Below are 12,498 nucleotides of genomic sequence, written 5' to 3' on the forward strand. Positions count from 1 at the left end.
AAGTCCAGGGCTGCTGTGCAGAGGAAGGCACTGGCAAACCACCTCTGTTAGTCTCTTGCCATGAAAACCCCAAAAAGGGGTCGCCATAAGTCGGCTGCGACTTGATGGCACTTTACACACACACACACACACACACACACACACATTATAAAAATATATATTCAAATATTATTCTAAGTTTAACGTTTAACTGACAGTTATGATTAAAGTTTATTTTCAAATTCTCGAGATTTTTATTTTGAACCTTGGGGTCCCTGCTCCGAACAAAAAAGTCCTAGTGGCCCCTGGTCAAAAAAAAAAAAAACTGCTCGAAACCAGCACTCTTAACCACTACACCACGCTGGCACCCTTGTGGAACAGGAAGCACCTTTCCCTTTCTATTTCTAATCTTTCATATTGTTATTGGAACATGTTGCAATCCTTTTGGGTTGGATCCAAGGTGGCTTTTGTGCTGGAAAAAAAGGAAGAATGGGTTCTAACCACTGGGTTAGAGGAAGCTGGGGGGTGGGGGGAGTCCAAACTATTAGATGTATTTAACATTGAAGGTATACATTAAGCTATATATTGCTACTTACTAACATATGGAATGATAAATGTTATGAAATAGCGAGTAAGATGGATAGTGTTATTATGGAAAAAATAATAAGTAATTAAAAACAAAACAAAGAAAGCGATGGGTGGGCGTCTCACCTAAGGACTGGCGTGTGTGTGTGGGGGGTCTCTCTTGATTTTTTTTTAAAATTTTAATTGCTTTTTATAAGTAAACAACAAAAACAAAACAAAAACAAAATCATAATACAATAAAATACCAAAAAAAAATACAAATACATACAAAGAGCGCTATTACATCCATCGCTAATACATAATAAACTATTTTAATAAACTATAAACTATATATAAAATATATAGCGCCCAAACCTCCGGGGGGGGGGTCTCTCTTGCACTAGCTCGTGTAGGACTCCCGTGCACGGCGGGGCATTTTAGGCAATACCTTCGAGAGGAATGCAGCCTGGAAAGCAGCAGGGATGTGGGGCGGGGGGGGGAGAGGGAGGGAGTGCGTGCTGGTTGCTAGGAAACAAGATACTTCCAGTAAAAAAGGGGGGGGGGAGTTGCAATAGAATTCGATGCAGACCAACTCCTATTTCAGCCGGCGGGAACCAATGGGATTTGCAGCTCCATCTCCTGCAGAGGCCGTTGATGCACGGGAGGTTTCGCCCGGGGTTTGCAGCTCTCTAGATGCACCTTTTCCCCCACCCAGATTCTCAAAACTCCACGGCCAATTATGCACGGGGAGTTTTGCCTGGGGCTTGCTGCTCTCTAGATGCACGTTTTCCCCCCCATACACCCAATTTCTCGACACTCAACAGCAAGCCCCCGTGCAGAGTTTTGAGCATTTGGATGGGGGGAGGGGGGATATGTGCACCTAGAGAGCGGCAGATCCAGAGCCCAACCTCCCCGTGCATCAACGCTGGCCGTGTCTCCAGCAAATCGATGGAGGGTCAGCCTGGAAAGGGAGACTGCAGCCAAGAAATCAGAAGGAGATTGAGACTGGGAAGGGCAGCCATGAAGGAGCTAGAAAAGATTTTGAAGTGTAAGGATGTGACTCTGGCCACCAAGACTAGATTAATTCATGCCATCGTATTCCCTATTACTGTGTATGGGTGTGAAAGCTGGACAGTGAAGAAAGCGGATAGGAAGGAAATAGATTCTTTTGAAATGTGGTGTTGGAGGAGAGGGTTACGGATTCCGTGGACTGCCAAAAAAATCAAATCAGTGGGTTATAGATCAAATCAAGCCTGAACTGACCCTAGAAGCTAAAATGACTAAACTGAGGCTATCCTATTTTGGTCACATTATGAGAAGACAAGAGTCACTGGAAAAGACAGTCATGCTAGGAAAAGTGGAGGGCAGCAGGAAAAGAGGAAGACCCAACAAGAGAGGGACGGACTCAATAAAGGAAACCACAGCCTTCAATTTGCAAGATCTGAGCAGGGCTGTCAAAGACAGGACATTTTGGAGGACTTTCATTCATAGGGTCGCCATGAGTCGGAAGCGACTTGACGGCACTTAGCACACACAAGCCTGGAATGATGCTGCCCGGGTTGGTGAAGGGCTCCTTTGCCTTTAAAATCTCTCCCCTCCCATAAAGAAGGAGGACCTTGGCTTCCATCCCATAATGCTCGTCTGCCACGCTTCAAGATGGCTGCGGTGGGCTGTTGCAGGAGGTTTTGTAGGGCTGGTAAGAGGGAGCGTTTCCCCCCTTTCCCCCGCCTGCTGCGTTTCTCCTCCAGCCTCGCTGGGGTTTCGGGCCCTGCCTCGCTTTATTGCGGTCCGGGCTCTTAATACCGCGCGCGTAGCGTTGGCTGGGGTTAATCTGGTGTATGATGGGCTGCCTGTAGGGACTCTGGGCGCCAGTCGAAAGTCAGACTCCGGTTTCTCCAAAGTTTGGGTCTCTTCCCGTGTTTTGCTGTTGCCCCTTGGTTTTTTTTTTTTTTCCTTCTTAGGAGAAGGGATAGGGGCGAACTGCCCGGAATGGCTTGCGCATAGTCCAAGCATGAATTGCCTGCAAAACATCCACAGTGGGTAGCCGTGTCAGTCTGTCTGCAGTAGTAGAAAAGAGCAAGAGTCCAGTAGCACCTTAAAGACTAACAAAAACATTTTCTGGCAGGGTAGGAGCTTTCGTTTTTTTTTTTTTAATATATATTTTTATTATTTTTCAATAATAACTTACCTATCATTTGACCATACATCCTCTGAATCAATAAAATAATAATAGTTAAAGTTATTAGGTGTACGTCTTCATTATTTGTATACGATTATGAATAATTGACTTCCCCTCCGTCTTCCTCCCTCTCTAAAATATCTAAAATCCCCTTTGCATTCTTACATTCTAATTCATTATAAGTCATCATATTCATATTATACTTTCCTCTTATCTGGTGTCTTTCAATAAACAAGAAGGAAAGAGAAATAAAAACATTTTAAAAACAATGCGATACAAATCTCATTTAACATAATTCCATGGGTATGAGCTTTCGTGAGCCACAGCTGAAGAAGTATCTGAAGAAGTGAGCTGTGGCTCACGAAAGCTCCTACCCTGCTAGAAAATATTTTTGTTAGTCTTTAAGGTGCTACTGGACTCTTGCTCTTTTCTACTACTGCAAAACATTGTGCATGGTAAACCCTGCACTTTCTTTGCCTGGTTCCAGCAGCCCATCAATAGGGTTGTCAACTTCCAGGTACTAGCTGGAGATCTCCTGCTATTACAATTGATCTCCAGCCGATAGAGATCAGTTCACCTGGAGAAAATGGCCGCTTTGGCCATTGGTCTCTATGGCATTGAAGTCCCTCCCCTCTTTGAACCCCACCCTCCTCAGGCTCCACCCCAAAAACCTGTCGGTAGCAAAGAGGGGCCTGGCAACCCTATCTAGCAAATTTGTTGTTCGATATTGCAAATGCTGACACCACCTCATTGGGATCAGGGCTTGATTCCCTTGAATTGACCATGAATGTTTAGCACTCCAGTATGCGTCTGACCTGGACGGGCCAGGCTAGCCAGATCTTGTAAGCTAAGCAGAGTTGGCCCTGGGAGACCTCCAAGGAAGTTTTTCCTCCTAGTAACCCCCCCCCCCCAGTACTTCGGGGCTTTGCTTTGAATATGCTTGCATTTTTTGACTGTGAGAGGTCCCCTCGCTCTCCCCGCACGTTTCCCCCGTGTTTTCTGACTCCTGGCTAAACATGAATCCACACAACACGGGGGAGCGGAAACACTTGGGGAGGGAGAACTGACCTCCGATAGTAGGAAAATGCAAGCGTAATCAAAGCAAAACCCTGAAGTAGTTGGCGGGGTGACCAGGAGGAAACAGCCATGGATAAATGGCCCAAGATCATGCTGCAGAGGCAGGCAATGGCTGACCACCTCCCAATGCCTCTTGCCTTAAAAACCCTACGGGGTCACCATAAGTTGGCTGTGACTCGAGGGCACTTTTCTCCACCACCGCTGTCCCGCTCCATGCTTAAGGTTGGTGTTAAATGCTGCCTGCCCTGAGAGCTTAGGTTGGTTCTGTCCCCTACTTCCTCCACATATGGAAATGCTAGATTTAGAGAGGGTTGGAGGAGAGATGACTACACAAATTGGGGGAAGGGGGAATCTGAAGTGTGAATGCATTTTATTTTTCTAGCGTGGTGCGGCAGTAAGTCTGCCAGCTTGCAGATGGGGCAGTTAGGGATCGAACTCAGGTCATGAGGAGAGCTTTTGACTGCAGGACTGCAGCTTACCACTCTGCGCCATGGGGCTCTTCATATAGTAAGGGGGGGGGACCCTAAAACACCTTATTGTCGGCATCTGAAAAACCTTTTGGGGTTTTAACAGGACCTGGAGCGTGTTAATGTTTTCTCTCTCCTTGTTTTGATTGCTGCAGGCTGGCAGCCCACCCTTCAGTTTATCCGCCATGGCTCCAAATCCGTCACGCGTCACTGGAAGCCGATGCACTTTTTGAGGCAGAAACTGATGGCGGTGACCGAGTACATCCCACCGAAACCTCCCATCCCGTTGGAGTGCATGCCCCAGGTCAAACCTGTCGCGAAGGTAACGAACGTCCCCCGTGATTTTGTATAGACCTATTTGTAGGTTAAAACCTTGAGGAGGCTCGTTCCGTCTTTGTCCTCTGAGGTGTCGTCCGTTGTCGTGCAGTGTGTATGGTTTCTCAATGCTGTGTAACCAGTTTATCCTCAGGGGATTGCTCCCCGAGAAAATAAGCACAGGAGTTTGTTGCTTTTCAGACCCTTCCAGGTGCAATTTGCTGTGCGGCTTTTTGACTTACAAAGCTCTGAACCAATCTGATTGATTGATTAAGTTTGTACCATGCCCTCAATTCCTGGCTGAAACCGGGCTCAGGGCGGCTAACAACATATAAAAACATACAAATTCATTAAAACAATACAACGTTCTCCATAAAATATACACATTCAGAAAATTTTGTGATCAAACCAGAAAGATCCAAACACAGATGGCTAAAATCATAAGGCAGTGATGGCGAACCTTTTAGAGACCGAGTGCCCAAACTGCAACCGAAAACCCACTTATTTATCGCCGAGTGCCAGTGCGGCAATTTAACCTGAATACCACCCCCAGAGGGGGCCCAGAGGGAGAGGCTAGGGTTGCCAATTTCCTCTTTGCCATGAGTGGGAGGTTTTTGGGGTGGCGCCTGAGGAGGGCAGGGTTTGGGGAAGGACTTCAGTGCCATAGAGTCCAATTGCCAAAGTGGCAATTTTTTCCAGGGAAACTGATCTCTATTGATTGGAGATCACCCGGGGTGGGGCAGAGCCGGAAAGGCCAGCAGCTTGGAGGAACCGCGCGTGCCGGCAGAGAGGGCTACGCGTGCCGGAAGTGGCACGCGTGCCATAGGTTCGCCAACACGGTCATAAGGTGATAAAAAACAGAATTCGTGCCAAGCAAGCTAAGCAAAAAAATGAACAGCATGGTGGCTAAACGACAGTAAATATTCCAATATACTATATTATGGAAACAATAGGACCCAAGCAAAAGTACAGTTACAAATTAACATATAGCATACAACTATAGCCAAAGATGCATAGGAGCGCGTGAACGCTAAACAAGTGTGTTACAAATACAAAAGCAAGTTGTGAGTCCAATAATGACTGTGGTGCTAATTATTCCTGAGCATACAATGATTTCTCATGATCAATTTCAGCACGTAAACAAATGCGAAAGGGGATTCCGGTTGCTAATCCCTTTCGGAATTCTTCATCAGTCGCACGTAATTGCGTGCAGAGTTGAAATTGACCAATATGACTCTCAGCGTTCCTCTGTTCCTTCAAAGCGATCTTGTGCAGTTATTTTGGCACTCAATGCCTAGAACATGCTAACGGGAGACTCTACCTAGCAGTCTTCCTCCAGTAACATAAGGTAGCTGCAGCACTCAGGCAACCAAAACCCCGGTTCTATTGATGCCAATTATAAAATAAAGAAGAGGGGGAGAGGGGAAGGGAGGCCAGCTAAGAACTAACCCGTAGCTCTCCTGAACCATAGCCCTGGTAGAACAACTCTGTCTTGCTGGCCCTGCAGAATTGTTTAAGGTTCCCCAGGGCCCTGATCTCACTTTGGGAGGGCGTTCCACCAGGCCGGGGCCAGGGCCGAAAAAGCCCTGGCGCTGGTCGAGGACAGCCAGACACACTTTGGGCCAAGAACCACCAGATTAGCATTTGTTGATCGTAACGCTCTCTGAGGGGCCTACCAGTTCCTTACGTGCCTTAGGATTGGCGTCTTTGCTTTTTAAAAAAACCTATTTTAAATTTATTATACCTTTCTACAAAAAAGTGTAAAATGTAAACCCATAGAAAGTTTATACTAGCAATGACAGGTTTACATTATGACACTGCTAAGGTGTTAGCCGGTACATTAGTTGTTTTAAGTCTCAGGAATACATGCACAACATAAAATAAACTGCTAAAGCGTTTAAATTTAATTTCTAACAAGGTTGCCCCACCAAACCATTCGATGTACAACAGCAAGATTAGAAGGGCATGGCAGAAACAAAAAGTAAAAAAATTAATAAATATCTGTTACTTGGTTGTTAAACTTGAAAAGGCCTCTGGTGTCTCATTTCTACTGAGGTAAAATAAGCAAAGGGGACTAAGGAGAAAAATTAAAACTCCAAATAAACATTCTGGCAAGCAGTCTCTCTCACCCCCTCAGTATGCACCGGCAAGGGGGCGGGGATCATGATACCATAAAAACATAAGAAAAGCCCTGCTGGTTCAGACCAAGGCCCATCAAGACCAGCAATCTGTTCACACAGTGGCCAACCAGGGGCCTCTAGGAAGCCATAAACAAGACAGCTGCAGCAGCACCATCCTGCCTGTGTTCCACAGCACCCAAGATAATAGGCATGCTCCTCTGATACTGGAGAGAATAGGCATGCATCATAACTAGTATCTATTTTAACTAGGAGCCATGAATACCCCTTTCCTCCATTAACATCTCCACTCCCCTCTTAAAGCCTTCCAAGTTGGCAGCCATCAGCGCATTTTGGGGCAGGGATACCAGGTCTCTCCAGTCCTATATCAGCCACTGCAAAACCTTTATCTCCGATTCCTAATGGCTACAAACAAGTCTCTTCCCTCTCCTCACCCCACCTTGCAGGAAGACGGCTTTGTGAAGCTTTTGCATCGGCAAGTGGAGGAAACTTTTCGTGAGAACAATATGATTGCAATCTGCCAGTACAACTATGCTCCTGGGTACGACATCATACTCATGAGGCACCGACTGCGGAAGTACAACATCCACGCCAAATTCTTCCCCAGCGAGGTAAGTTAGGAAACGAGGTGCACCCATTTGGGGAGGGTCTGTGGCTCAGTGGCAGAGCATCTGCTGGCACGCAGAAGGTCCCAGGTTCAATCCACGGCATCTCCAGTTAAAGGGACCAGGCAAGTAGGTGATGTGAAAGACCTCAGCCTGAGACCCTGGAGGGCCAGTACTGACTTTGATGGACCAAGGGTCTGATTCAGTATAAGGCAGCTTCATGTTTTCATATGTTCAGACTGGCAACAGCTCTCCAGTGTCTGAGGCTGAGATCTTTCAGATCACCTACTGCCTGATCCTTTTACCTCGAGATGCTGGGGGTTGAACCTGGGACCTCGTGCCTCCCAAGCCGATGCTCTACCCCTGAGCCACGGCCCCTCCCACATTTCTGCTAAAGACAGAGTGGTTTTCATATGGTTCCCAGGTGGTATTCCACCCAGAGGAGGCTCACCAGTTAAAGGGACTAGGCAAGTAGGTGATGTGAAAGACCTCTACCCGAGACCCTGGAGAGCCGTTGCCGGTCTGAGTAGATAGTGCTGACTTTGATGGACCGAGGGTCTGATTCAGTAGAAGGCAGCTTCATGTGTCCATGTGAGGGTTGCGAAATAGAACTCTGATGTGAACAGTTCTGGGTACACCAGAGGCAATGTGCAGCAAAAGTAGGTGTTTACGTGTAGATCTGCTGAATTTGGTGCACATAAGGCTAAATGAGGAGGGGGAAATCACACCCATTATCTTGTTGGTGTCTCCAGGTTCTCTGTATCGGGGGGGGGGGGTCGGGGCAAAGGGGAACAGCTGTTTTATACAGCCTGCTGCTGCTTTGGCATTACTTTGGGAAAGAGGCAAGTGTTCAAACTGCCACTAAATGTCGCCCAAAGTGGGGCAGGTTTGGAACCTGCTGCTCAGAAGAAACATCTGACCTTAGCACCTTGTTCATAGGCCCCTGCACTGCACAGCATGGTGTAGTGATTAAGAACGGTGGTTTGGAGCAATGGACCATAATCTGGAGAACCAGGTTTGGTTCCCTGCTCCTCCACATGAGCGGCGGGCTCTTAATCTGGTGAACTGGGTTGGTTTCCCCACTCCTACACATGAAGCCGGCTGGGTGACCTTGGGCTAGTCACAGCTCTCTTAGATCGCTCTCAGCCCCACCTACCTCACAGGGTGTCTGTTGTGGGGAGGGGAAGGGAAGGTGATTGTAAGCTGGTTTGATTCTTCCTTAAGTGATAGAGAAAGTGGGCATATCAAAACCAACTCTTCTGCTTCTTCTCCTCCAGAAAGAGGGTGTGCATTTCCTTTTGCCATCACCACATAGACCTTCACGTTCATAGGCAGCCAACCTCTGAATCCCAGCGCAAAGAGGGTGACATCTGGGAGCGGGTTGTGGCCTCTGTGCCCCGTGCATTGGCCCTCCAGGGCAACTGGTCAGCCACTGTATGAAACAAGGATGCTGGACTGACCCCTGGTCTCATCTGGCAGGGCAGCTCTTACGTCATCTTTACCTTTCCAGGTTGTTAGAACTTTTCTCATGGAATCCAAATACAAGAATCTCCTCCCTCTCTTTGTGGGACGCAACGTTCTGCTGGTGAGCCCGGAGACCAGGGCTCAGGAGATGCTGCGGGTCTTGAAACGCATTCCACAGATCAATCTCCTGGGTAAGTGTCGGGAGAGTGATGACAGGGCCGTTGTAGGCTGGGGCTCAGCGGTACAGCATCTGCTTGGCATGCGGAAGGTTCCCTGTTCAATCCCCCGCATCTCCAGTTAAAGGGACTAGGCAAATAGGTGATGCAAAAGACCTCTTCCTGAGACCTTGGAGAGCCGCTGCCAATCTGAGTAGACAATACTGACTTTGATGGACCAAGGATCTGATCAGTATAAGGCAGCTTCATGTGTTCATGCGTATGGGGATGCCACAGCTTGCTTCAACGAGGGCTTAAAATCCAAACAAATGAACGAGACAGAGTTGGGCAGAAGTTAGTTAGTGCATTTATTGGTTTTCTCACCCATGGAAAACCCGATTGGCTCATCACGTTCTCTCCTTATCCATTTTACTTGGGGGGTTGACAGCAGGAGAGGTGGAGCAGCGAAATGGGGTGTTGTGGTGAAGGTGCAGATTTTGGGGAGGCTAGAGAATCTCGGGAACCGACCTGAATAGCCCCAGGCTAGCCCGATCTTGTCACATCTCGGAAGCTAAGCAGGGTCAACCCTGGCAAGTACTTGGATGGGAGGCCTCCAAGGAATACCAGGGTCGTGACACGGAGGCAGGCAATGGCAAACATCCTTCCTCCAGACTGTCTTTACCAAAAAGCCTCCTCTGAGATTCTCTCTTTTTTCGCTGTCAAGTCACATCTGACTTATGGCAACCCCTGGTGGAGTTTTCAAGGCAAGAGACTTGACGGCACTTTACACACACACACACAGGAGAATTACACAACTTTAAGGTTGATAATGAGGAAACTGAAATTGTTCAAGACTTTCTATTCCTTGGCTCCATCATCACCCTAAAGGGAGACTGCAGCCAAGAAATCAAAAGGAGATTGAGACTGGGAAGGGCAGCCATGAAGGAGCTAGAAAAGATTCTGAAGAGTAAGGATGTGTCACTGGCCACCAAGATCAGGTTAATTCATGCCATCGTATTCCCTATTACTATGTATGGGTGTGAAAGCTGGACCAGGAAGAAAGCTGACAGGAAGAAAGTAGACTCCTTTGAAATGTGGTGTTGGAGGAGAGTGTTACGGATACCATGAACTGCCAAAAAAAACCAATCAGTGGGTTATAGATCAAATCAAGCCTGAACTGACCCTAGAAGTTAAAATGACTAAACTGAGGCTATCGTATTTTTGTCACATTGTGAGAAGACAAGAGTCACTAGAAAAGACAGTCATGCTTGGAAAAGTTGAGGGCAGCAGGAAAAGAGGAAGGCCTAACAAGAGATGGATGGACAATGAAGGAAGCCACAGCCCTCAATTTGCAAGACCTGAGCAAGGCTGTCAAAGATAGGACATTGATTCATAGGGACGCCATGAGTCGGAAGCGACTTGATGGCACTTAACACACACATACCCCGCCAGCATTCAGTTTTTGCAGTTCAGCATCCTGCACATGTGTACATTGTTAGGGACAAAGTATCAACAACCAACTGTGTAATGGACACAACGAAGTAAATTGCCAAACAGAGGATGATGAAATGTGTTATGGTAAATACATCAAAGGTACGTATCTCGAATCTTCAGGGCAAGTTACATAAATAACAGGTCTCCCAAGATAGAGAAACCTACACAAGTAGACGAATTGTTATAACAAATCAAACTAAAGCCAGAAGATACAACGTTATAATAAACATGAGGGCTTTAATCTGAGGTTTTTAGCTAATTTATTTATCTATTTAAGAATTATATATCCCATAGTTTTAGATGTTGTGTCTTTTAATTCTATTTTGTAATTGATATGGGTGTTTTGTTGGCTTCGCCGTATTCCTAAATCGGATTAGCAGTCATATATAAAGTCTGCTGCTTAAAGTTGAGTCATGGCAACTAGATTATTTTTTTAAAAAATTCTTTTAGTATTTAGTGAATTTTAGTTTCTTAAATATTAGTCAAGAATTTTAGCCAGGTACTGTCTTTTTAAAATCTATGTAATCTTTTATGTCATGTATAGATGATACAAATGTTTTACTGGCATATGCTGTACTAGTAAATCTGATACTGATAAACATGAGCGCTTCTAAAGTTGAATGGGAAAGACAATAAAAGGCGCTGTCTTAGCATTTAACGTGTCGTCAAGTCTCATACAAATCATTTCACAAACATCACTATTATAAAGGTATAAACAGGAATTACCACCTGTACACCCAATCTTGATATTTACAAACTTAATTCTGATTAAAATATTGTGGTATGTTAAAATGGAATACAATGGATACAATGGATATCAGGATACAATGGTTCCATTTTAACATACCACACCCTCATTAGCACATTATCTTGATACTTACAGGACAATGATTAGCACATTACCTTTGATACTTTTTGCAGGACAATGATTCAGCTCAACCCCACCCCTTTCTGACTATATATTACTCTTCCTACACACTTGACACTGAGAGACACTGTCCTTCAGTGTTACTCCTCTGAAGATGCCTGCCACAGCTGCTGGCGAAACGTCAGGAAAGAAAATACCAAGACCACGGTTACACAGCCCGGATAACCTACAAGAACCAATTAATTCTGATTGTCATCCAAGTCTGGCTTACCCCCAATTCACATGAAGGAAAAACTTAGAACAGCCATCTAAAGTATATCTTAATAAGTTAAACCTGACACTCGCACTGAAGATTTGAGATATGTACCTTTGATTTATTTATGTTGATAAAGATACAGTAACATTTTATCATCCTCTGTTTTGGCAGATTACTTCGTTGTGCCCATTACACGGTTGTTGATACTTTGTTCCTAACGTTTGTCACTGTGTAACTCTTTTTTTTGGGGGGGGGGTTGATTTTGTCTCCCGTGTGTAAATTGTGCCGAGCGTAAATTCTGCAGCCTCTCCCCAAGTTAGCTTTCATACTTTGGGTGGTGGCAGCTCACCGTTTTGTCGCCTGTTTCCAGGAGCCTGCGTGGACAACACCATCATGAGCAAGGAAGGCTTCACCAACTACGCCAAGCTGCCCTCTGTGGAGGCCACCCAAGGGGAAGTGGTGGGGGCTCTCTCTCTCCTGCCCTCCCAGACCAGCGCACTCCTCCAGCGCGGCCCCGTTCACTTGATATCCTTGCTGGACCAGTATGTTAAACAGCAGAACGGCAAAGGGGCAGAGGGGAAGGAGGGGGGCGACTGCTGAGAAGGTCGGAAACCCTTCAGCGAATTCCCTGCAGCTCTTCTTTATTTCCTCGGACGTCTTGTTGGTGGTGCGGTCATTGCTTGGGTTGGGTGGGCTTAGTCGATGGAACTGACGAAATCCTCTGATTAGAGTGGACTAAGGGGAAATAGGGGGATAGATTGTGAACAAGAGAGCCGTTGGAATATAATTTCCCTCTGGGTGTTAGGACGATATTTGATTTATATAACTGGCGTGATACCAACCCATCAAATCAAGTAACCCGAGTTCATTAGTATTACCACAATTGCAGAAGGATTAACAAGCTTGAGAATTGGAGGTGCCAGCCATTCAGCACCGC

At 46.2% G+C, this 12,498-nt stretch overlaps 1 protein-coding gene across 1 annotated transcript; it reads left to right on the plus strand.

Moving 5' to 3' along the window:
* The first annotated feature begins 2,199 nt into the window (after nt 1–2,199).
* Nucleotides 2,200–12,161, plus strand: MRPL10 (mitochondrial ribosomal protein L10). The gene is made up of 5 exons (XM_056864631.1): nt 2,200–2,239; nt 4,422–4,588; nt 7,166–7,330; nt 8,835–8,979; nt 11,932–12,161. Exons 1-5 carry the CDS (start codon nt 2,200–2,202, stop codon nt 12,159–12,161), a joined length of 747 nt encoding a protein of 248 aa, XP_056720609.1.
* The last annotated feature ends 337 nt before the right edge of the window (nt 12,162–12,498 follow it).

This window comes from Euleptes europaea, chromosome 18, assembly GCF_029931775.1.
Source record: "Euleptes europaea isolate rEulEur1 chromosome 18, rEulEur1.hap1, whole genome shotgun sequence".
In the NCBI taxonomy this organism is placed as follows: Eukaryota; Metazoa; Chordata; class Lepidosauria; order Squamata; family Sphaerodactylidae; genus Euleptes; species Euleptes europaea.

Coding starts and splice junctions, on each gene's coding strand:
- MRPL10 (XM_056864631.1), top strand. CDS start 2,200: ATGGCTGCGGTGGGCTGTTGCAGGAGGTTTTGTAGGGCTG. Junction 2,240..4,421: donor CAGGAGGTTTTGTAGGGCTG/GTAAGAGGGAGC, acceptor TGATTGCTGCAG/GCTGGCAGCCCACCCTTCAG. Junction 7,331..8,834: donor CCAAATTCTTCCCCAGCGAG/GTAAGTTAGGAA, acceptor TTACCTTTCCAG/GTTGTTAGAACTTTTCTCAT.